Source organism: Carcharhinus amblyrhynchos, unplaced genomic scaffold (genome assembly GCF_965287045.1).
Source record: "Carcharhinus amblyrhynchos unplaced genomic scaffold, sCarAmb.v2.hapA chromosome_347, whole genome shotgun sequence".
Taxonomy (NCBI): domain Eukaryota; kingdom Metazoa; phylum Chordata; class Chondrichthyes; order Carcharhiniformes; family Carcharhinidae; genus Carcharhinus; species Carcharhinus amblyrhynchos.
The window spans coordinates 81,801-106,015 of record NW_027650087.1 but is presented as its reverse complement, the minus strand read 5'-3'; the positions used below and the strand labels follow the sequence as shown (position 1 = coordinate 106,015).

The window sequence follows — 24,215 nt, the reverse complement described above, 5'->3', positions numbered from 1 at the left end:
CAGGGATGGTGGCACAGACTGAATGGCCTCCTCCTGTCACAGTGTGACAAGTAACATGAAGGGGGGAGAGAGCGAAAAATAAAACTGAAAAAAGGCTGAGAAAATTGGTAAGATTTCCAGGAGACAAGTCCTGAAGTTGCTGTGGGGGACAACTGAGGGTGGTTTGAGGGGGAGGGGTGGGGGGGTGAGTCCTGTGTCCCGCATTCTGTCTCTGAGACCCTCCCCCACACCTCTGATCTCCCCACCCCCCCACATCTATTAGAGCATGTCTCTCTCCCTTTGTGACGTTTGACAGACACACTCAGGAGTTGAGAGAGAGGGACAGAGAGAAACTAGCTGGTTCACAAAGCAAGAACGTTTTTTACTGCAAAACTTTGTCCAGAGTTGAGTCAGAACTTCTGCCAGCGACACTCAAGAGGGGGGGAGAGAAGAACTTGTTAACAGGAAGAAAGTTTTTATTTGCAAACTTTGTCCGAAGAACTTTTGCCAGCGACGCTCAAGAGGGAGAGAGATAGAAAAGCAACTTCTTAACAGCAAGAAAGTTTTGCCGAAGTTTTTTTGACAGCTTTTCTTTGGTCTGGTCGCTGAGGGAGATGGGGCTAATCCTCCAACCCATCTCCAGCCACTTCTGTCTCTGGGGTTTCAGCTAATGTTTCGGAGGCGGCCCATGTGGACTGGAAAGGAGATGCCTGGACTGTGAGAGTGTGTCCCCCCTCTTTCTCCAGCAGCTATGGGGGAGCTGTCCCCCTGCTGCGGCACTAACAGGTCTTATTTCTGGAAATTGTTGGCTTGTTTTGTGGTCTATGTCCTGTTTGGCGCTGTGGTCTTCTCTGCTGTGGAGCTGCCCTGGGAGATGAAGATGAGGAGGGAGTTGGACAGGATGAAGAGCAGTTTTTTACTGGAGCACAGTTGCCTGTTGGAGGAACAGTTGGATGCTTTCCTGAGCACTGTACTGGACGCCAATAACTACGGTATCTCCGCCCTGAGGAACGCTTCAAATGACCAGAACTGGGACCTGCCCTCCTCCCTCTTCTTCGTTAGCACCGTGCTCACCACCACCGGTAAAGCACTGGGGGAGGGAGGAATGAGTTAGGTAGGGAGAGAGGCACCCCATCTCACTACCTCACTCCCCCCTCACTCCCAACCTAACTCACCCCCACTCACTCCCTCCCTCACTCCCCACATACCTCATTCCCTATCTTACTCCCCCTCCCTCATTCCCTATCTTACTCCCCCTCCCTCTCTCCCTCATTCCCCACCTCACTCCCTACCTCCAGCCTCACTCCCTACCTGATTCACCCTCTCCCTCATTCCCTACCTAACTCATCCCCCTCACTCCCTACCTACCTCACTCACCCTTTATTCACTACCTCCCCATCTTTCTCCCCCACCTAACTCATCCCTTCCTCCCTCAGTCCCTACCTCACTCATTTTTCCCTCCCTCACTCCCTACCTCACACCCTCCCTCACTCCCTATCTAACTCACTCCTCAACCCCTCCCTCCCTAACTCATTCCCTTCTCCCTCCCTCCCTACCTAACTCACCCCCTCTCTCACTCCCGACTAAACTCCCCCTTCTTCCTCACTCCCAACCTAACTCACTCCTTCCCTCGCTCCCTACCTACCTCAACCTCTTCTCCCTCACTCCCTAATTCATCCCCTTCTTCCTTTCCCCTAACTACCTCAATCCTTCTTCCCTCGCTCCCTAACTCACCCCCGTCACTCCCTAACTCATTCCCTCCCTCCCTTACTCCCTAACTTATCCCCTTCTCCCTAACTCAACTCTTCCTCCCTCACTCCCATTTCCTCCTCCCTCCCTTTCTCTCCTTAGCTCCTCCCTCCCTATCCCCCTCTCCCTCAACCTTTCTCCCTCCCTATCTCCCCACTTCTCTTCCCTCCCTCTCTACCTACCTCACCCCCTGCTTTCTCCCTCCCACCCCTTCTCCATCTCTCATCCCCTTCTCCCTCCCTCATCCTTTTCTCTCTCACCCTTTTCTCCCTCACCCCTCCTCCCTCACCCTTTTCTCCTTCACCCCTTTCTCATTGTCTTCTCCTTCCCTTCCTCCAACACCCCTTCCACCCTCACCCCTTCCACCCTCTCTCCCTCCCTCCATCACCCCTTCCACCCTCCCTCCCTCCATCACCCCTTCCACCCTCCCTCCCTCCATCACCCCTTCCACCCTCCCTCCCTCCATCACCCCTTCCACCCTCCCTCCCTCCCTCCATCACCCCTTCCACCCTCTCTGCCTCCCCCCACCCCTTCTCCCTCCCTCACCCCCTTCTCCCACTCATGTGACTCCAGACTCACATCAATGTGGTTGACTTTTAGCTGCCCTCTGAAATGGCTGAGCAAGCTACTCAGTAAGGGGCAACTAGGGATGGGCAGTAAATACTGGGCCAGCCAGCGGCACCCATGTCCCACAGATGATTTTTTAAAAAGGGGCAATTTAGCATGGCCAATCCACCCTAACCCACACATCTTTGGACACTAAGGGGAGATCATAGAGGTTTACAGCATGGAAACAGGCCATTCGGCCCAACTTATCCATGCTGCCCTTTTTTTTAAAACCCCTAAACTAATTCCAATTGCCCGCGTTTGGCCCATATCCCTCTATACCCATCGTTTCCATGTAACTGTCTAAATGCTTTTTAAAAGACAAAATTGTACCCGCCTCTACTACTACCTCTGGCAGCTCGTTCCAGACACTCACCACCCTCTGTGTGAAAAAATTGTCCCTCTGGACCCTTTTGTATCTCTCCCCTCTCACCTTAAACCTGTGCCCTCTAGTTTTAGACTCCCCTACCTTTGGGAAAAGATATTGACTATCTAGCTGATCTGTGCCCCTCATTATTTTATAGACCTCAATAAGATCACCCCTCAGCCTCCTACGCTCCAGAGAGAAAAGAGGCTGAGGGGTGATCTTATTGAGGTCTATAAAATAATGAGGGGCACAGATCAGCTAGATAGTCAATATCTTTTCCCAAAAGTAGGGGAGACTAAAACTAGAGGGCAGAGGTTTAAGGTGAGAGGGGAGAGATACAAAAGGGTCCAGAGGGACAATTTTTTCACACAGAGGGTGGTGAGTGTCTGGAACAAGCTGCCAGAGGGAGTAGTAGAGGTGGTACAATTCTGTCTTTTAAAAAGCATTTAGACAGTGACATGGGTAAGATGGGTATAGAGGGATATGGGCCAAATGTGGGCAATTAGGATTAGCTTAGGGGTTTTAAAATAAGGGCAGCATGGACAAGTTGGGCCGAAGGGCCTGTTTCCATGCTGTAAACCTCTATGATCTCCCCTTAGTGTCCAAAGATGTGCGGGTTAGGGTGGATTGGCCATGCTAAATTGCCCCTTAGTGTCCAAAGATGTGCAGGTTGGGGTGGATTGGCCATGCTAAATTGCCCCTTAGTGTCCAAAGATGTGCAGGTTAGGTGGATTGGCAATACTAAATTACCCTTTAATTTTTATTTTATTCATTCCTGGGACATGGGTGTCCTTGGCTGGGTAAGCATTTATTACCCATCCCTAGTTGCCCCTTGGAGGGCAGTTCAGAGTTAACCACATTGCTGTGTCTCTGGAGTCACATGTAGGCCAGACCGGGGTAAGGACGGCAGATTTCCTTCCCTAAAGGGAACCAGATGGGTTTTTCCGACAATGGATCATCAGTAGATTCTTAATTCCAGATATTTTTATTGAATTCAAATTCCTCTAGCTGCCGTGGTGGGATTCGAACCCAGAACATTAGCTGAGTTTCTGGGTTAATAGTTTGGCAATAATACCACTAGGCCATTGGCTCCACTTTAAGGCAGAGGTGGATAGATTCTTGATTAATGTGGGGTGAAAGGTTATCGGGGAGGGGTCAGCTGGAACTTGGGGTTGAGGTTCCATTCAGTTGAGCCATGATCTTATTGATGGGGTGGATCAGGCTGGAGGGGGAGAATGGCCTTACTCCTGCTCCTAATGAGAGGGGGAGAGTGGTTGGTACAGTCTCGATTTCCCCAGAACAATACCAGGGCTGCAAGGATTAAATCATGAGGACAGGGTGTGTGAATAAGCCTTGTAATCCAGTGAGGTTGGAAGATTTAAGGGGGTGATATGATTGGGGGAGCTTAAGATGATTACAGGAATTGAGAAGCAGAGACACTATTTCCTCCTGTGTGTGTGTGCGGGTGTGGTTTGTGTGTGTTGGTGGGGGAGTGCAGTGGAAGGGGGTGGGTCTGGAACTCTCTATCCCCCTCTTCCCCCTCAGTCAGAAACTATCGTGCCTGAGATGTCAAGTAGAAACTTCAAGACACAGAGTCGAGATTTTCGCTGGTTCAGGGGAATGAAGAGATAGGGATCAAAAGCGAGGAGATGCACGTTGGCACAGTGGGTTAGCACTGCTGTCACACAGCGCCAGGGACCTGGGTTCGATTCCAGGCTTGGGTCACTGCCTGTGTGGAGTCTGCACGTTCTCCCCATGTCTGCGTGGGTTTCCTCCCATAATCCAAAGATGTGCAGGTTAGGTGGATTGGCCATGCTAAATTGCCCCTTGGTGAAAAAAGATGTGCTGGTCAGGTTGATTGGCTGTGGGAAATTGCCCCTTAGTGTCGGGGGATTAGCAGGGTAAATACACGGGGTTATGGAGATAGGGCCTGGGTGGGATAGTGTTTGGTACTGATTCGACGGGCCGAATGCCTCTTTCTGTAGGGATTCGATGAGCTGTAGGGCGTGCAGACTCTCCCTAAAGCCATTGTCCTCTTGCTGTCCCAGGTTACGGACACAGTGTCCCGTTCACCAGTGGGGGAAAAGCATTCTGCATGGTGTACTCTATCCTGGGTATCCCCATCACCCTCCTCCTCCTCACCAGCCTGGTTCAGCGCCTCATGTTTTACGTATACTGGGCTCCCATCACCTACATCCACATGCAGTGGGGCCTGTCGGTGAACACGGTGGCAAGGATCCACGCTGTGGTGACTGGGCTGATTGTAATCGGATGCTTCTTCCTGCTCCCCGCTCTGGCTTTCATGAACATGGAGAACTGGGACTACCTGCAATCCCTCTACTACTGCTTCATCTCCCTCAGCACCATCGGCCTGGGAGACTACTTGCCGGGGAAGTCAGGCCGACACCCCAGCCTCCAACACCTCTACAAGATCGCCATCGCATGTGAGTGCACCAACCAGGAGACAGGGCACTGCGGGAGGGTCAGTGCTGGAGGAGCACTGCACTGTGGGAGGGTCGGTGCTGAGGGAGCGCCGCACTGTGGGAGGGTCAGTGCTGAGGGAGTGCCGCACTGTGGGAGGGTCAGTGCTGAGGGAGTGCCGCACTGTGGGAGGGTCAGTGCTGAGGGAGTGCCGCACTGTGGGAGGGTCAGTGCTGAGGGAGTGCCGCACTGTGGGAGGGTCAGTGCTGAGGGAGTGCCGCACTGTGGGAGGGTCACTGCTGAGGGAGTGCCGCACTGTGGGAGGGTCGGTGCTGAGGGAGTGCCGCACTGTGGGAGGGTCAGTGCTGAGGGAGCGCCGCACTGTGGGAGGGTCAGTGCTGAGGGAGTGCCACACTGTGGGAGGGTCAGTGCTGAGGGAGCGCCGCACTGTGGGAGGGTCGGTGCTGAGGGAGTGCCGCACTGTGGGAGGGTCAGTGCTGAGGGAGTGCCACACTGTGGGAGGGTCAGTGCTGAGGGAGCGCCGCACTGTGGGAGGGTCAGTGCTGAGGGAGCGCCGCACTGTGGGAGGGTCAGTGCTGAGGGAGCGTCGCAGTGTGGGAGGGTCAGTGCTGAGGGAGCGCCGCACTGTGGGAGGGTCGGTGCTGAGGGAGCGTCGCAGTGTGGGAGGGTCAGTGCTGAGGGAGTGCCGCACTGTGGGAGGGTCAGTGCTGAGGGAGCGCCGCACTGTGGGAGGGTCGGTGCTGAGGGAACGTCGCAGTGTGGGAGGGTCAGTGCCAAGGGAGCGCCGCACTGTGGGGAGGGTCAGTGCTGAGGGAGTGTCGCACTGTGGGAGGGTCAGTGCTGAGGGAGTGCCGCACTGTGGGGAGGGTCAGTGCTGAGGGAGTGCCGCACTGTGGGAGGGTCGGTGCCGAGGGAGCGCCGCACTGTGGGAGGGTCAGTGCTGAGGGAGTGCTGCACTGTGGGAGGGTCGGTGCTGAGGGAGCGCCGCACTGTGGGAGGGTCAGTGCTGAGGGAGCGCCGCACTGCGGGAGGGTCAGTGCTGAGGGAGCGCCGTACTGTGGGAGGGTCAGTGCTGAGGGAGCGCTGCAGTGTCAGGAGACAGTGTACAGGGGGCTTTGCTCTGTATCTAATCCTGTGCTGTACCTGTCCTGGGAGTGTTTGATGGGGGGACAGTGTAGAGGGAGCTTTACTCTGTATCTAACCCCGTGCTGTACCTGTCCTGGGAGTGTTTGATGGGGACAGTGTAGAGGGAGCTTTACTCTGTATCTAACCCCGTGCTGTACCTGTCCTGGGAGTGTTTGATGGGGGGACAGTGTAGAGGGAGCTTTACTCTGTATCTAACCCCGTGCTGTACCTGTCCTGGGAGTGTTTGATGGGGGGACAGTGTAGAGGGAGCTTTACTCTGTATCTAACCCCGTGCTGTACCTGTCCTGGGAGTGTTTGATGGGGGGACAGTGTAGAGGGAGCTTTACTCTGTATCTAACCCCGTGCTGTACCTGTCCTGGGAGTGTTTGATGGGGGGACAGTGGTGGGAATGGTTTGTTTGCTGTGATTTGTGCCTTTGCCTGCCTGCAGGTTATCTGGCTGTCGGTCTGATCGCTCTGCTCATTGTTCTGGAGAGCTTCTATGAGCTCCGGGAGCTGCAGCGATTTGTCGCACTGATCATGGGACGCCCAGACAGAGAGAAACAACTGCACGTCATGGAGAAGGAAGTGGCCATCACTGCTTCCAAGCTGGAAGCGGAAGGCCTGGACGACTGCGGCGCTGAGGGCAGGAGCGCCGATGAACCCACCCCTGAAACCGCAGGCCAACCCCCGGCGAAACAATAACACCCGGGGGCCAGATCACAGTTACCCCCCCAAGTCTCAGCAAACCCAAACACAGCAGGAGCTATCGGACATTGAGGTTGCTTCCCTTTGCCCCAGTCCCTCACTGCGGCCCAGAGGTGGGTTCCAGAGCCAGTGGTTCCACATCTGGGGCGAGCTGCCATCAAACCTCATACTCTCCCAGTCACCTTGTCTGGGCTCAATTTGGGATTCTTCACCTAGATTTCTCCAAGTGAAACATCCTTTTTTTAATTCAATATTGTATCAAATTATATTTATATAAATAATAAACTTTACCAAGAGTTTCTGCAATGCTTTTCTAGTCTCGTCTCTCTAACTGATGGACTTCTGGGATTCTCTTAGATTGAAACACACCCTGTGTTACTGACTGTATCTGTACTGATGTTAATCCAGCTCCCTCACACTGTCACTCAGTAACCCCTCTCCCCCCCAGCACCCTGTGTTACTGACTGTATCTGTACTGATGTTAATCCAGCTCCCTCACACTGTCACTCAGTAACCCCTCTCTCCCCCAGCACCCTGTGTTACTGACTGTATCTGTACTGATGTTAATCCAGCTCCCTCACACTGTCACTCAGTAACCCCTCTCTCCCCCAGCACCCTGTGTTACTGACTGTATCTGTACTGATGTTAATCCAGCTCCCTCACACTGTCACTCAGTAACCCCTCTCCCCCCCAGCACCCTGTGTTACTGACTGTATCTGTACTGATATTAATCCAGCTCCCTCACACTGTCACTCAGTAACCCCTCTCCCCCAGCACCCTGTGTTACTGACTGTATCTGTACTGATGTTAATCCAGCTCCCTCACACTGTCACTCTGTAACCCCTCTCTCCCCCAGCACCCTGTGTTACTGACTGTATCTGTACTGATGTTAATCCAGCTCCCTCACACTGTCACTCAGTAACCCCTCTCTCCCCCCAGCACCCTGTGTTACTGACTGTATCTGTACTGATGTTAATCCAGCTCCCTCACACTGTCACTCAGTAACCCCTCTCTCCCCCAGCACCCTGTGTTACTGACTGTATCTGTACTGATGTTAATCCAGCTCCCTCACACTGTCACTCAGTAACCCCTCTCTCCCCCCCAGCACCCTGTGTTACTGACTGTATCTGTACTGATGTTAATCCAGCTGCCTCACACTGTCACTCAGTAACCCCTCTCTCCCCCAGCACCCTGTGTTACTGACTGTATCTGTACTGATGTTAATCCAGCTGCCTCACACTGTCACTCAGTAACCCCTCTTACCCCCCCAGCACCCTGTGTTACTGACTGTGTCTCTACTGATGTTAATCCAGCTGCCTCACACTGTCACTCAGTAACCCCTCTTACCCCCCCCAGCACCCTGTGTTACTGACTGTATCTGTACTGATGTTAATCCAGCTCCCTCACACTGTCACTCAGTAACCCCTCTCTCCCCCCCAGCACCCTGTGTTACTGAATGTATCTGTACTGTCCCCATCAAACACAGTAAAAAGTCTGACAACACCAGGTTTTAGTCCAACCGATTTATTTGATAATACTCACAAGCTTTCGAGGGGACTGCCTCTTCGTCAGGTGAATGGAGAGTTCTGGCCTCAGACAGAGCATATAAAGCACAGACAGTTTAGAGATTACTGATTAGAATGCGAATCCTTACACCTAACCTGCTGTTCAAGACCTGAAGTGGCTGACAATGTGAGTGGAAGGAGCACTGATCACAGGTTACAGAGATGTGTATTGTCTTCAGACAGTACAGTAAGTGAGGTTTTGCAAACCCAGGCAAGTCACGGGGGTTACAGATAGTGCGACATGAACCCAAGATCCCTGTTGAGACCGTCCTCATGTGTGCGGAACTTGGCTATCAGTCTCTGTTCAGCGACTCTGCGCTGTCGTGTGTCGTGAAGGCCGCCTTGGAGAATGCTTACCCGAAGGTCAGAGGCTGAATGCCCGTGACCATTGAAGTGTTCGCCAACAGCTCGACAATCACCAGGCAAGACTGTTCCCTTCCTGTTGGCGAACACTTCAGTGGTCACGGGCATTCAGCCTCTGACCTTCGGGTAAGCATTCTCCAAGGCGGCCTTCACGACACACGACAGCGCAGAGTCGCTGAACAGAGACTGATAGCCAAGTTCCGCACACATGAGGACAGTCTCAACAGGGATCTTGAGTTCATGTCGCACTATCTGTAACCCCCGTGACTTGCCTGGGTTTGCAAAACCTCACTTACTGTACTGTCTGAAGACAATACACATCTCTGTAACCTGTGATCAGTGCTCCTTCCACTCACATTGTCAACCACTTCAGGTCTTGAACAGCAGGTTAGGTGTAAGGATTCACATTCTAATCAGTAATCTCTAAACTGTCTGTGCTTTATATGCTCTGTCTGAGGCCAGAACTCTCCATTCACCTGACGAAGAGGCAGTCCCCTCGAAAGCTTGTGAGTATTATCAAATAAATCGGTTGGACTAAAACCTGGTGTTGTCAGACTTTTTACTGTGTTTACACCAGTCCAACGCCAGCATTCCCACCCCATCAAACACTCCAGGACAGGTACAGCACGGGGTTACATACAGAGTAAAGCTCCCTCTACACTGTCCTCCCCATCAAACACTCCCAAAACAGGTACAGCACGGGGTTAGATACAGAGTAAAGTTCCCTCTACACTGTCCTCCCCATCAAACACTCCCAGGACAGGTACAGCACGGGGTTAGATACAGAGTAAAGTTCCCTCTACACTGTCCTCCCCATCAAACACTCCCAGGACAGGTACAGCACGGGGTTAGATACATAGCAAAGCTCCCTCTACACTATTTCCCCATCAAACACTCCCAGGACAGGTACAGCACGGGGTTAGGTACAGAGTAAAGCTCCCTCTACACTGTCCCCCCCATCAAACACTCCCAGGACAGGTACAGCACGGGGTTAGATACAGAGTAAAGCTCCCTCTACACTGTCCCCCCATCAAACACTCCCAGGACAGGTACAGCACAGGGTTAGATACAGAGTAAAGCTCCCTCTACACTGTCCCCCATCAAACACTCCCAGGACAGGTACAGCACGGGGTTAGGTACAGAGTAAAGCTCCCTCTACACTGTCCCCCCCATCAAACACTCCCAGGACAGGTACAGCACGGGGTTAGATACAGAGTAAAGCTCCCTCTACACTGTCCCCCCATCAAACACTCCCAGGACAGGTACAGCACAGGGTTAGATACAGAGTAAAGCTCCCTCTACACTGTCTCCCATCAAACACTCCCAGGACAGGTACAGCACGGGGTTAGATACAGAGTAAAGCTCCCTCTACACTGTCCCCCATCAAACACTCCCAGGACAGGTACAGCACAGGGTTAGATACAGAGTAAAGCTCCCTCTACACTGTCCCCCATCAAACACTCCCAGGACAGGTACAGCACAGGGTTAGATACAGAGTAAAGCTCCCTCTACACTGTCCCCCCATCAAACACTCCCAGGACAGGTACAGCACGGGATTAGACTCACCCCTATAAAGTGGCACGGTGGCACAGTGATTAGCACGGCTGCCTCACAGCACCAGGGACCCGAGTTTGATTCCCGGCTTGGGTCACTGTCTGTGTGGAATCTGCGCGTTCTCCCCGTGTCTGCGTGGGTTTCCTCCGGGTGCTCCGGTTTCCCCCCACCATCCGAAAGATGTGCAGGTTAGGTGCTAAATTCTCCCTCAGTGTAACCCGAACAGGAGTGTGGCGACTGGGGGATTTTCACAGTAACTTCATTGCAGCGTTAATGTAAGCTTTTGACGCTAATAAATAAATGTTAACTGATACAGTGTGGTGGAATCGATGCTGGAGGTTTGGTGGTGTGGTCAGTGGGGGGGGGGTGGTGGTGTGGACATTGCCCTTTTAAGTCTCCCCACAGACTGGAGGCTTACTGGCTTCACATCTTCATCCTCTCCGGAGACTTATCCAGACCCAGAGCGGGCAGGGCAGTGCAGGGCTGGTGGGCACGGTGCCACGTGCGGGAAGAGGAGGGATATCGGAGCAAGATGAGGAAGCAGACAGTGAGAGTCTCTCCCCTCACCGTGTGTGACACTCCCGTCCTGTCCCTCACCTGGGCCGGAGGTAAGGGACCTTCGGGTCCACTGCGTCACATTGTCAGACTCTTGGCCATAGTGAGGGGTGGTGGAGGGGGGGCGGGCGCGGAAAGGGAACTGCAGTCCATTGGTGCACAGCAAGATCCCACAGGCAGCAATGGGGGAAAACGGATGGATTGCTTGTCTCATACAGAAGGCGGCAGTGCTGCACTCCCTCAGCGTTCCACTGCTAGTGTCAACCTCCGTTCGTTAGTGTTCAGGTTGCTGGAGCGGGAGTCGAACCCACAATCTCTCGACTCAGAGGTGTGGGAGGGAGAGAGAGAAAGAGAGAGAGAGAAAGAGAGATAGAGGAGTGGGGGGGGAGAGACAGAGACAGACAGACAGTGAGAGAGAGAGAGAGAGAGACAGAGAGAGAGCGAGAGACAGGGAGAGAGAGAGGTTTCAGGCAGAACCTTCCAAATCACAATAACCTGTGTCTAAAACAAGATTCTCCTCATCTCTCCCCTCCCGGGTTCCTTTCCCCGATTCTCTTCAATCTGTGACCCCCCCCCACTCTGGTTACCCAGCCTCCTGGGGAAACACTCCATCCAAACCCTTCCTGGTTTTAAACGCCTCGATTCAATCTCCCTCTTAACCTTCTCTGCTCCCAGGGGAACCATCCCAGCTTCTCCACACGAACTGAAGCCCCCTTACCCCTGGAAACACTCAGGTAAATCTCCCTCTGCACTCTCTCTGAGGCCGAATATCCTTCCTAAAGTGTGGGGCCCAGAATATCTCACAAACCTAACCCAGTGGTTTATAAAGGTTTTGGCCGGATTATTAATAAATACGGTATAACTGATTTGTTGAAAGACCCTTTTACCTTCAGTTTTTTTTAAAGTTTACTTATTAATATCACATGTGAGGCTTACATTAACACTGCAACGAAGTTACTGTGAAAATCCCCTCATCACCACACTCCAGGTTACACTGAGTGAGAATTTAGCACCTAACCAGTACGTCTTTCAGACTGTGGGAGGAAACCGGAGCATCAGGAGGAAACCCATGCAGACACGGGGAGAACATGCAGACGCCACACACACAGTGACCCAAGTCGGAAATCGAACCCAGGTCCCTGACACTGTGAGGCAGCAGTGCGAACCCACTGTGCCGCAGTGTATGTACACCACCCACTCCCAACTTCTCATTGTTCCTCTGATTGCAGTGTTCAGTTTATTTAGTTTTCCTGTTTTAACGGGACAGGGGGTGCCGCTGGGTAAGACCCAGCACTTATTGCCAGTCCCTAATTGCTCCTTGAACTGACTATCTCACTCGGCCATTTCAGAGGGGCAGGAAAGAGTCGACCGCATCACTGTGTGTGTGTGTGTCAGAGAGAGTGTGTGTCAGACAGAGTGTGAGAGAGAGTGAGAGTGTGTGTGAGAGAGAGAGTGTGTGAGAGAGAGAGAGTGTGTGAGAGAGAGTGTGTGAGAGAGTGTGTGTGAGAGAGAGTGTGTGAGAGAGTGTGTGTGAGAGAGAGTGTGTGAGAGAGAGAGTGTGTGAGAGAGAGAGTGTGTGAGAGAGAGAGAGTGTGTGAGAGAGAGAGTGTGTGTGAGAGAGAGAGAGTGTGTGAGAGAGAGAGTGTGTGTGAGAGAGAGAGTGTGTGTGAGAGAGAGAGAGTGTGTGTGAGAGAGAGTGTGTGTGAGAGAGAGAGTGTGTGAGAGAGAGAGTGTGTGTGAGAGAGAGAGAGTGTGTGAGAGAGTGTGTGTGAGAGAGAGAGTGTGTGTGAGAGAGAGAGTGTGTGAGAGAGAGTGTGTGAGTGAGAGAGAGTGTGTGAGAGAGAGAGTGTGTGTGAGAGAGAGTGTGAGAGAGAGTGTGTGAGAGAGTGTGTGTGAGAGAGAGAGAGTGTGTGAGAGAGAGAGTGTGTGTGAGAGAGAGTGTGTGAGAGAGAGAGTGTGTGTGAGAGAGTGTGAGAGAGAGTGTGTGAGAGAGAGAGTGTGTGAGAGAGAGAGTGTGTGAGAGAGAGTGTGAGAGAGAGAGAGAGAGTGTGTGAGAGAGAGAGTGTGTGAGAGAGTGTGTGAGAGAGTGTGTGTGAGAGAGAGTGTGTGAGAGAGAGAGTGTGTGAGAGAGAGAGTGTGTGAGAGAGAGAGTGTGTGTGAGAGAGCGTGTGAGAGAGAGAGAGTGTGTGTGAGAGAGAGTGTGTGAGAGAGAGAGTGTGTGAGAGAGAGAGTGTGTGAGAGAGAGAGTGTGTGTGAGAGAGAGTGTGAGAGAGAGAGAGTGTGTGTGAGAGAGAGTGTGAGAGAGAGTGTGTGAGAGAGTGTGTGAGAGAGAGAGTGTGTGAGAGATAGAGTATGTCTGAGAGAGAGAGTGTGTGTGAGAGAGTGTGTGAGAGAAAGTGTGTGTGAGAGAGGGTGTGTGTCTGAGAGAGTGTGTGTCTGAGTGTGACTGTGTGTGTGAGAGAGAGTGTGTGTGAGTGTGTGTTTGAGTGTGTGTGTGATTGAGAGGGTGTGCGTGAGAGAGAGAGTGTGTGTGAGAGAGTGCGTGTGTGTGAGTGTGTGTCTGAGAGGGTGTGTGTGTGTGGGATCAGGAGTCACATGTAGACCAGACCGGGTAACAGCAGCAGATTTCCTTCCCTAATGGGGACATTTGGGTGGCACAGTCGGTTAGCACTGCTGCCTCACAGTGCCAGGGACCCGGGTTCACACAGTGGGTTAGCACTGCTGTCTCACAGCGCCCAGGGACCCGGGTTCACACAGTGGGTTAGCACTGCTGTCTCACAGCACCCAGGGACCCGGGTTCACACAGTGGGTTAGCACTGCTGCCTCACAGCGCCAGGGACCTGGGTTCACACAGTGGGTTAGCACTGCTGCCTCACAGCGCCAGGGACCTGGGTTCACACAGTGGGTTAGCACTGCTGTCTCACAGCGCCAGGGACCTGGGTTCACACAGTGGGTTAGCACTGCTGCCTCACAGCGCCAGGGACCCGGGTTCACACAGTGGGTTAGCACTGCTGCCTCACAGCACCCAGGGACCCGGGTTCACACAGTGGGTTAGCGCTGCTGCCTCACAGCGCCCAGGGACCCGGGTTCACACAGTGGGTTAGCGCTGCTGCCTCACAGCGCCCAGGGACCCGGGTTCACACAGTGGGTTAGCGCTGCTGCCTCACAGCGCCCAGGGACCCGGGTTCACACAGTGGGTTAGCACTGCTGCCTCACAGCGCCCAGGGACCCGGGTTCACACAGTGGGTTAGCGCTGCTGCCTCACAGCGCCCAGGGACCCGGGTTCACACAGTGGGTTAGCGCTGCTGTCTCACAGCGCCCAGGGACCCGGGTTCACACAGTGGGTTAGCGCTGCTGTCTCACAGCGCCCAGGGACCCGGGTTCACACAGTGGGTTAGCACTGCTGCCTCACAGCGCCCAGGGACCCGGGTTCAATTCCCGGCTTGGGTCACTCTCTATGTGGAGTCTGAACTTTCTCCCCGTGTCTGCGCGGGTTTCCTCTGGGTGCTCCAGTTTCCTCCCGCAGTCCCGAAAGACATGCTGGTTAGGGGGAGTAGCCATGCTAAATTACCCCTTAGTGTCAGGGGGATTAGCAGGGTAAGTATGTGAGCTTACAGGGATAGGGCCTGCGTGGGATTGTTGTCAGTGGGATTGAAGGAAATGGAGAGAAGGTAAGATTGAGGGATCTGGGGAGAAGGTAGGATTGAGGGATATGGAGAGAAGGTAGGATTGAGGGATCTGAGGAGAAGGTAGGATTGAGGGATATGGAGAGAAGGTAGGTTTGAAGGATCTGGGGAGAAGGTAGGATTGAGGGATCTGAGGAGAAGGTAGGATTGAGGGATCTGGGGAGAAGGTAGGATTGAGGGATCTGGGGAGAAGGTAGGATTGAGGGATCTGGGGAGAAGGTAGGATTGAGGGATCTGGGGAGAAGGTAGGATTGAGGGATCTGGGGAGAAGGTAGGATTGAGGGATCTGGGGAGAAGGTAGGATTGAGGGATCTGGGGAGAAGGTGCTATTGAGGGATACAGATTGTTGTAGGCGCAGATTTGATGGGCCGAAAGGCCTCCTTCTGCGCCGAAGGGATTCTACAACTCATTGTTCTCTCCTTCTCTTCCCCACCCCCCCGAATGAAGACAAGGACCAGCCTCTGGACACTCCGACAGAGGTGGTACCGGCGGCCGAGGTGAAGGTCGGTGAGGGCTGCGGGGCTCACTGCTGTTCTTGCTGCCGGTATCGCTCCCCTGTGGCGCTGGGGAGACTGCTGACTGGCCTGGCCTTGGCATGTTGCCTGGCAGCCTCTTGGGCGGGTATGACACAGTTGGCCAAGGTGGCGCTGAGGGAGTTTGAGTCGCCGTTCTTCATGGCCTGGCACTCGGCTAGCTGGAACCTCCTGCTGTTCCCCAGCTACTGCTCGGGCTGCTTGCTGTCCTCGAGCGAGAGAGGGTCACCGCCGTCCCAACGGTTCAGGTGAGGGTAAGGCGTGGTGGGGGGACGTGGGGAGCAACTCCAGGTGGGAGGGCAGTGAGGTCTCAATGGTGCTCGGAGTAGGGGGGGGTGGGGGTGTTTTGCCAGGTGGTACCAGAAACCAGCAGGCCCCGGCTCAGAGAGGGTCCCAGATACAGTCCAAGGCTGCTAGGAGAAGGTGGAAATTGGAGCGCTTGGAGGAAACCCACGCAGATATGGGGAGAAGGTGCAGAGTCCACACAGACAGTGACCCGAGCCGGGAATTGAACCTGGGTCCCTGGCGCTGTGAGGCAGCAGTGTTAACCCACTGTGTCACCGTGCCCCTGGGAATCGAACCCGGGTCCCTGGCGCTGTGAGACAGCAGTGTTAACCCACTGTGTCACCGTGCCCCCGGGAATCGAACCCGGGTCCCTGGCTCTGTGAGACAGCAGTGTTAACCCACTGTGTCACCGTGTCCCCGGGAATCGAACCCGGGTCCCTGGCGCTGTGAGGCAGCAGTGTTAACTCACTGTGTCACCGTGTCCCCGGGAATCGAACCTGGGTCCCTGGCGCTGTGAGACAGCAGTGTTAACCCACTGTGTCACCGTGCCCCCGGGAATCGAACCTGGGTTCCTGGCTCTGTGAGACAGCAGTGTTAACTCACTGTGTCACTGTGTCCCCGGGAATCGAACCCGGATCCCTGGCGCTGTGAGACAGCAGTGTTAACCCACTGTGTCACCGTGCCCCCGGGAATCGAACCCGGGTCCCTGGCGCTGTGAGGCAGCAGCGTTAACCCACTGTGTCACCGTGTCCCCGGGAATCGAACCCGGGTCCCTGGCGCTGTGAGGCAGCAGTGTTAACCCACTGTGTCACCGTGCCCCCGGGAATCGAACCCGGGTCCCTGGCTCTGTGAGACAGCAGTGTTAACCCACTGTGTCACCATGTCCCCAGGAATCGAACCCGGGTCCCTGGCTCTGTGAGACAGCAGTGTTAACCCACTGTGTCACTGTGCCCCCGGGAATCGAACCCGGGTCCCTGGCTCTGTGAGACAGCAGTGTTAACCCACTGTGTCACCGTGTCCCCGGGAATCGAACCCGGGTCCCTGGCGCTGTGAGGCAGCAGTGTTAACCCACTGTGTCACCGTGCCCCCGGGAATCGAACCCGGGTCCCTGGCACTGTGAGGCAGCAGTGTTAACCCACTGTGTCACCGTGCCACCCATAGAATGTAGTTCAGACTAGTATGCCCTGGTGGGCCCAACTCACCCTTGTTCAGCTCACCACCCTTCACCCCCTGACTATCAGTCACCACAACGCATCCTCACCCCCTGACCATTACCACAGCGCAACACCCCTCAGAGTGCCCACGAGCAGGTAGAACTTTAATTGCATTTATAAAAGCCTCTTACACTGAGCCTGTAAAGCGGATTAGAGGCTGTTTAAACCTGAGAGATAACAGAGAGAGGATAAAGACAGTGGGATCTGTGAATACAGTGTGAAAGATTCCACTCTGTGAGATTAGACACAGCTGCCTCACACCACAGTGGCCATTTCACATGGGCACGATACTTACCTTTCTCACTGAGAGGGGCTGGCTTGAAGTCCTTGTGAATTATTGATCCCAGCCGGAGGGTGTGATTTTCCAGCAGGAACTGTACACACACACACACACACACACACACACACACACACACACACACACACACACACACACACACAGTGACACACACACATATATATAGACACAGACACACACACACATATACAAACACATACATATGGACACACATAGTAACACACAGTGACAGACACATACACACACAGTGATACACACACAGACACACATGCAGTGACACACACACTCAGACACATACGCACATGGACACGCACACAGTGATACACACAGTGACACAGTCACATACACACTTATACATACACACAACACACAGACACATATGGACACAAACACAGTGACAAACACACACACAAAGACACAGTGACACATACACACTCAGCCACACAAACACACACATAGATATGGTTGCATGCGCGCGCGCACACACACACACACACACACACACACACACGTTAGGTGGATCGGCCATGCTAAATTGCCCCTCAGTGTCCAAAGATGTGCAGGTTAGGGGGGGTTAGTGAGGTAAATAGGGTGGGGGGGTTAAGGGGATAGGACCTGGGTGTGATGCTCTGTCAGAGTCAGTGCAGACTTGATGGGCTGAATGGCCTCATTCTGTACTGTAGGGATCGGTAGCAGGTTCAGGTTGTGGACACATTGTCAATCTGGAACCTCTTTTCTTGCTCTCGGTCCACAGTGGGTGTGGCCGTTGCCTCAGCGAGGGTGTGAGCTTGATGAGGAGACTCCTGAAGCAGACAGCACCTTTCTCCATCCTGTGGACACTGACTAACTACCTGTACCTGATGGCTCTGAGGAATATCAGCACCACCGATGCCTCCGCTCTCTTCTGTTGTAACAAAGCGTTTGCCTTCCTCCTCTCCTGGATCGTGTTGAAGGACAGGTTTATGGGTGTCAGGGTAAGACCGTAAGATATAGGAACGGAATTAGCCCATTCGGCCCATCACATGGCTGCTCCGCCATGGCTGATAAGTTTCTCAACCCTATTCTCCCACTCTTTTCCCCATAACCTTTGATCTCCTTACCAATCAGGAACCTAGCTATAAAAGCAAATTACTGTGGGTGCTGGAATCTGAAAGCAAAAGACAAAATGCTGGAAAATCCCAGCAGGGCTGCAGCATCTGTAAGGAGAGAAAAGAGCTGATGTTTCGAGTCCCGATGACCCTTTAACAAAGCTGTGACAAAAGGTCACCTGGACTCGAAATGTCAGCTAAGAACCTATCTATCTCTGTCTTAAAAACACTCAATGACCTGGCCTCCTCTGTGGCAAAGAATTCCTCAGATTCACTCACCGTCTGGCTGAAGAAATTACTCCTCATCTCCGTTCTAAAGGGCTGTCCCTTCACTCTGAGGCTGTACCAGGGTCGGGCCGGGGAACGGGGTGGGGGGACACAAACATTCAAGGGAGAGAGGAAGGGCTGAGATCAAGTGGGATAGGAGAGGGTTGGTGGGCCATATGGCCTACCTCTGCACCATGTGTGAATCTGAATAGACTCACTGGTGAGAGAGTTGGATACATGGGTTGAAATGGATGAATTTTAGGGATTTGGGTTGCGGCGGCGGGCGGGGGGGCGGGGTGCAGGGGGAGAGAAAGGGCAAGGTGAAGAGTGGAACTAATTGGAGAGAGCAGATACCACCAGCTTAATGGCCTCCTGCACCACTCTCTACCATTAACCTGCTGAAGGTGAACTGGTTTACTTGATCTCTCTGACTCAGCTACCCTGCATCCAGGTCGTGGGTAAGGGGGTGTCGGTGTTGGGGGAGTGCAGGTGTTGGTAATATGTAAGTGTTGATGGATGTAAGTGTTTGGGGGTGGGGGTGTAGCTGTTGGAGGGACTGTAGGTGCTGGGGGCGGGGGGGCGGTGTAGCTGTTGGAGGGGTGTAGGAGTTGGGAGATGGTGGATGTTGGGGGGATGGTGGGTGTTGGGGGGGTGATGGGGGTATGGTGGGTATTTTGGGGGTGGTGGGTGTTGGGGGAATGGTGGGCATTGAGAGGACAGTGGGTATTGAGTGGGGAATAGTAGGGGGTGGTGGGTATTGAGCGGGGGGGGGTGGTGGGTATTGAGCGGGGAATGGTGGGGGTTGGGTGGGAATGGTCGGTGTTGAGCGGGGAACGGTGGGGGTTGGGTGGGAATGGTCGGTGTTGAGCGGGGAATGGTGGGGGTTGGGTGGGAATGGTCGGTGTTGAGCGGGGAATGGTGGGGGTTGGGTGGGAATGGTCGGTGTTGAGCGGGGAACGGTGGGGGTTGGGTGGGAATGGTCGGTGTTGAGCGGGGAATGGTGGGGGTTGGGTGGGAATGGTTGGTGTTGACCGGAGAATGGTGGGGGTTGGGTGGGAATGGTCGGTGTTGAGCAGGGAATGGTGGGGGTTGGGTGGGAATGGTCGGTGTTGAGTGGGGAATGGTGGGGGTTGGGTGGGAATGGTTGGTGTTGACCGGGGAATGGTGGGGGTTGGGTGGGAATGGTTGGTGTTGAGCGGGGAAGAGGGGGTTTGGGTGGGGGGGGTGTTGGGGATTGGGGTGGAAGCTGGAATGACTTTCCCGATGCTCTGCTCCCCCACAGATCGTAGCGGCAATCCTCTCCATCACCGGCATCGTGCTGATTGCCTATGCCGATGGGTTCCGCCGTGATTCCATCGTGGGAGTGGCCTTTGTGGTGGGGTCAGCATCCACCTCCGCTCTGTACAAGGTGAGACCCCCTCCCACTCTCCCCCCAGACATCCCATGCCCAGGGTTGGGGGGGTGTAAACTGGCTTTAGGCGTCAAGACCTGCATGTCTCACACAACCCCAGCACCCCCCCACTGACAGCCAAAGGTACATCCCCCTTTTGAATTGCGAAGAGGGGGAGGGGGAGAGAACGAGGCCACCCTGACATTGTGCACAGCAAGATCCCAAAAAGCGGCAATGGGGAGAAATGGCCAGTTCAGCTGGCTTTAATCAGGTTGGACAAAGGATGAATGGGAGCCCTAATGTACCAGGGCAGAGGAACCCACCCCATCCTGTCTCCACATCCAAATGCCGTTCTTCCCACAGTGGTCATGGGATCTTTCGCACTGGGGGGTGCAGGGGGGGTTGTTCCTCTGTTTACCATTGCGTCCAAATGACTCCCCCCTGAGCCCCACACCTCTCGGACAGTGCAGTACTCTCCAGCTGCTGGTGCGGGGGGTGGCGGAGGGGGTTCAGTGTGTTTGAGGCGAGACCTGAACCTACTTTCTGCCTATTCCCAGTCAGGTATTCGATCTGTGCCGATTTCAAGATGAGAAGCCATATTTTTCTGTGGCGGGGAGGAGGAATTTGTTGACCCAGATGCTCGGTGAATTGGCCCTTCTCCTCCTGAGCAGTGAGCCCTGCTGGGCTGTGTGCCCCTCTGTGAGGCTCAGAGGAGAAGCAGCACACTGGCAATGATGGTTAGCTTTGCTTCCTCACAGTGCCAGGGACCCGGGTTCGATTTCCGGCTTGGGTCACTGTCTGTGTGGAGGCTGCACGTTCTCCCTGTGTCTGCGTGGGTTTCCTCTGACTGCTCCAGTTTCCTCCCACAGTCCAAAGATGTGCCGGTTAGGTGGATTAACATTGGTAAATGTGCAGGGGCTTACAGGGATAGGGCGAGTGCTGGGGAGGAAGCTTTTTTGGAGAGTTGGTGCAGATTTGAAGGGCCGAATGGCTTCCTTCTGCACTGTAGGGATTCTATGAATCTGTGGGTGAGATCAGGAAGCAGTTCCTCACACAAGAGAGACTCCCCCCGCCCACCCCCGGCAAGGCCATGGATGATTGGGGTCAATTTTAGATGGAGGATTGATTTTTGCCAGGTACATTAAGGAAAAGCCAAGATGGGATTGGATTGACCAAGATATCATTGAACAGCGGAGCACCGAGCATTCTCGGAGTGGCTAACAGGGATGGAGTACTTGGAGCTTGGCTGGTGTAACTGAGGCACCGTCTCAGCGAGGGGGAAAGGAAGATGACAGAGGAAAGAAGGAATTTTGTTGGTCTCTGGTTAACGGGTTGCATCTCGGCCCACAGGTCCTGTTTAAGTTGCTGCTGGGTAGTGTGAGGTACAGAGAAGTGGCGCTCTTCCTGTCTGCACTGGGAGCTTTTAACCTCCTCTTCCTCAGCTGGGTCTCCGTCATCCTCTATGTCACCAGAGTGGAACACTGGCCCTCCAGCAGGGACGTGCCCTGGGATCTACTGTGTGGACTGGCCACTCTCCTCCTGGGTAGGTGTGTCACCCTCACTTCCTTCCTCCTGTGGTATCAAATTATCTGGGCGAGCTATCACCAAACACTGCCTACTCCAATTCTAGTCCTGTCTCTCAGGGTCGATCAGACATCCTGAGAATGTTTGATGGGGACAGTATAGAGGGAGCTTTACTCTGTATCTAACCCCGTGCTGTACCTGTCCTGGGAGTGTTTGATGGGGGAACAGTGTAGAGGGAGCTTTACTCTGTATCTAACCCCGTGCTGTACCTGTCCTGGGAGTGTTTGATGGGGGGGACAGTGTAGAGGGAGCTTTACTCTGTATCTAACCCCGTGCTGTACCTGTCCTGGGAGTGTTTGATGGGGGGACAGTGTAGAGGGAGCTTTACTCTGTATCTAACCCCGTGCTGTACCTGTCCTGGGAGTGTTTGATGAGGGGACAGTGTAGAGGGAGCTTTACTCTGTATCTAACCCCGTGCTGTACCTGTCCTGGGAGTGTTTGATGGGGGGACAGTGTAGAGGGAGCTTTACTCTGTATCTAACCCCGTGCTGTACCTGTCCTGGGAGTGTTTGATGGGGGACAGTGTAGAGGGAGCTTTACTCTGTATCTAACCCCGTGCTGTACCTGTCCTGGGAGTGTTTGATGGGGGGACAGTGTAGAGGGAGCTTTACTCTGTATCTAACCCCATGCTGTACCTGTCCTGGGAGTGTTTGATGGGGGGACAGTGTAGAGGGAGCTTTACTCTGTATCTAACCCCGTGCTGTACCTGTCCTGGGAGTGTTTGATGGGGGGACAGTGTAGAGGGAGCTTTACTCTGTATCTAACCCCGTGCTGTACCTGTCCTGGGAGTGTTTGATGGGGGGACAGTGTAGAGGGAGCTTTACTCTGTATCTAACCCCGTGCTGTACCTGTCCTGGGAGTGTTTGATGGGGGACAGTGTAGAGGGAGCTTTACTCTGTATCTAACCCCGTGCTGTACCTGTCCTGGGAGTGTTTGATGGGGGACAGTGTAGAGGGAGCTTTACTCTGTATCTAACCCCGTGCTGTACCTGTCCTGGGAGTGTTTGATGGGGGGACAGTGTAGAGGGAGCTTTACTCTGTATCTAACCCCGTGCTGTACCTGTCCTGGGAGTGTTTGATGGTGGACAGTGTAGAGGGAGCTTTACTCTGTATCTAACCCCATGCTGTACCTGTCCTGGGAGTGTTTGATGGGGGGACAGTGTAGAGGGAGCTTTACTCTGTATCTAACCCCGTGCTGTACCTGTCCTGGGAGTGTTTGATGGGGGACAGTGTAGAGGGAGCTTTACTCTGTATCTAACCCCGTGCTGTACCTGTCCTGGGAGTGTTTGATGGGGGACAGTGTAGAGGGAGCTTTACTCTGTATCTAACCCCGTGCTGTACCTGTCCTGGGAGTGTTTGATGGGGGGGACAGTGTAGAGGGAGCTTTACTCTGTATCTAACCCCGTGCTGTACCTGTCCTGGGAGTGTTTGATGGGGAACAGTGTAGAGGGAGCTTTACTCTGTATCTAACCCCGTGCTGTACCTGTCCTGGGAGTGTTTGATGGGGGAACAGTGTAGAGGGAGCTTTACTCTGTATCTAACCCCATGCTGTACCTGTCCTGGGAGTGTTTGATGGGGGAACAGTGTAGAGTCTATTGTTGTTAGTTAATTTGATGGATGGATGTCTGCATTGATCCGAGATGTTTTTCTTTGTCCTCCAGTGTTTAACATCCTTGTCAATTATGGAGCTGCAGTAACCTTCCCTGCCCTGGTATCTCTGGGAGTCTTTCTGAGTATACCTGTCAATGCTGGTAAGGCTACCTCACCAACATTCTCAAGATCGCAGCAAGCAAGACACGGCATATTAGTATCGGACTGTAGTTAGGCTGCAATAAGCATTTTACTGTGTGGATTAGGGAGAGGGCAGCATTAGCCATATCACGCCTCCTGATTTAAGGCAGAACTCTTGGCAGGCAGACTATTTTTTTGATTTGTGTGACAAGTCAGCTTACATTAACACTGCAATGGAGTTACTGTGAAAATCCCCTAGTTGCCCACACTCTGGCGCCTGTTTGGGTTACACTGAGGGAGAATTTAGCACCTAACCAGCACGTCTTTCAGACTGTGGGAGGAAACTGGAGCACCTGGTAGAAACCCACACAGACACGGGGAGAACGTGCAGACTCCACACAGACAGTGACCCAAGCCAGGAATCAAACCCGGTCCCCTGGCGCTGTGAGGCAGCAGTGCTAACCCACTGTGCCATACATTATCTTCTACGTATCTATGAATTCTACAAGTTTTCATTCACCATTCTCTCTCTCTCTCCATTCCTCATCACAGTCACTGACCTCTATCGCGGTGTAGTGCCGGGTCTCGGTGACGTTAGGCTGGCCGCCCTGCTTGTCCTTTCCCTCGCCTTCCTGCTCCTGCTGCTGCCAGAGGACTGGGACTCGACTGCCGTGGAGCTCCTGACCAAGCTCCGAGGGGAGACGGCCAAAGAGGAGCCGGGGCCCGAGAGCGCCGAGGGCGGGATACCGGCGGGAGGTCGGACCAGGGCGGGTGGAGTGGCCTCCTCGAGCCCCAGCCAGAGACGCTTGGAGATGAAGGATTGCACTGCAGCGTAGGGACTGACAAGGTCTCAATCACGCTGACAACATTGGAAATCGCACTCTTAATAAAGATGTTCTTATCTTAAATCTTTGTGTATGAAATTCTCTGCACCCTTCAAATTTAGGGAGAATTAATATGATTAATTTATGAGAAATTTCCTAGGGTACACTTGTGACCATGTGGCCAAATTCGACCCCAAAACACTTTCCAGTTTGCTGATGATACCACTCCAGTGGGTCTGATCTCAGACAATGACGAGACGGAGTACGGGAAAGAGATAGAGAATCTGGTGAACTGGTGCACCGA

The 24,215-nt window shown here is 53.7% G+C and overlaps 2 protein-coding genes across 2 annotated transcripts; both read left to right on the top strand.

The window, feature by feature from the left end:
* Window positions 1-730: 730 nt before the first annotated feature.
* LOC145339219 (potassium channel subfamily K member 1-like) lies at window positions 731-6,972 on the top strand. The gene is made up of 3 exons (XM_080183615.1): window positions 731-1,061; window positions 4,750-5,145; window positions 6,719-6,972. The coding sequence occupies exons 1-3, from the start codon at window positions 731-733 to the stop codon at window positions 6,970-6,972; spliced, it is 981 nt and encodes a 326-aa protein (XP_080039741.1).
* A 4,017-nt stretch (window positions 6,973-10,989) lies between these two features.
* LOC145339218 (solute carrier family 35 member F3-like) lies at window positions 10,990-23,923 on the top strand. Its single transcript, XM_080183614.1, has 7 exons — window positions 10,990-11,065; window positions 15,146-15,479; window positions 17,783-18,002; window positions 19,666-19,791; window positions 21,124-21,316; window positions 23,018-23,107; window positions 23,640-23,923. The coding sequence occupies exons 1-7, from the start codon at window positions 10,990-10,992 to the stop codon at window positions 23,921-23,923; spliced, it is 1,323 nt and encodes a 440-aa protein (XP_080039740.1).
* The last annotated feature ends 292 nt before the right edge of the window (window positions 23,924-24,215 follow it).

What these genes read in the sequence shown, in the direction of transcription:
- LOC145339218 (XM_080183614.1), top strand. Translation starts at nt 10,990, where the DNA reads ATGAGGAAGCAGACAGTGAGAGTCTCTCCCCTCACCGTGTGTGACACT. An exon ending in GTCCCTCACCTGGGCCGGAG is followed by an intron (nt 11,066 to 15,145) that starts GTAAGGGACCTT and finishes CCCCGAATGAAG; the next exon opens with ACAAGGACCAGCCTCTGGAC. An exon ending in ACTGGCCACTCTCCTCCTGG is followed by an intron (nt 21,317 to 23,017) that starts GTAGGTGTGTCA and finishes TTTGTCCTCCAG; the next exon opens with TGTTTAACATCCTTGTCAAT.
- LOC145339219 (XM_080183615.1), top strand. Translation starts at nt 731, where the DNA reads ATGGGGGAGCTGTCCCCCTGCTGCGGCACTAACAGGTCTTATTTCTGG. An exon ending in CACCGTGCTCACCACCACCG is followed by an intron (nt 1,062 to 4,749) that starts GTAAAGCACTGG and finishes TTGCTGTCCCAG; the next exon opens with GTTACGGACACAGTGTCCCG. An exon ending in CTACAAGATCGCCATCGCAT is followed by an intron (nt 5,146 to 6,718) that starts GTGAGTGCACCA and finishes GCCTGCCTGCAG; the next exon opens with GTTATCTGGCTGTCGGTCTG.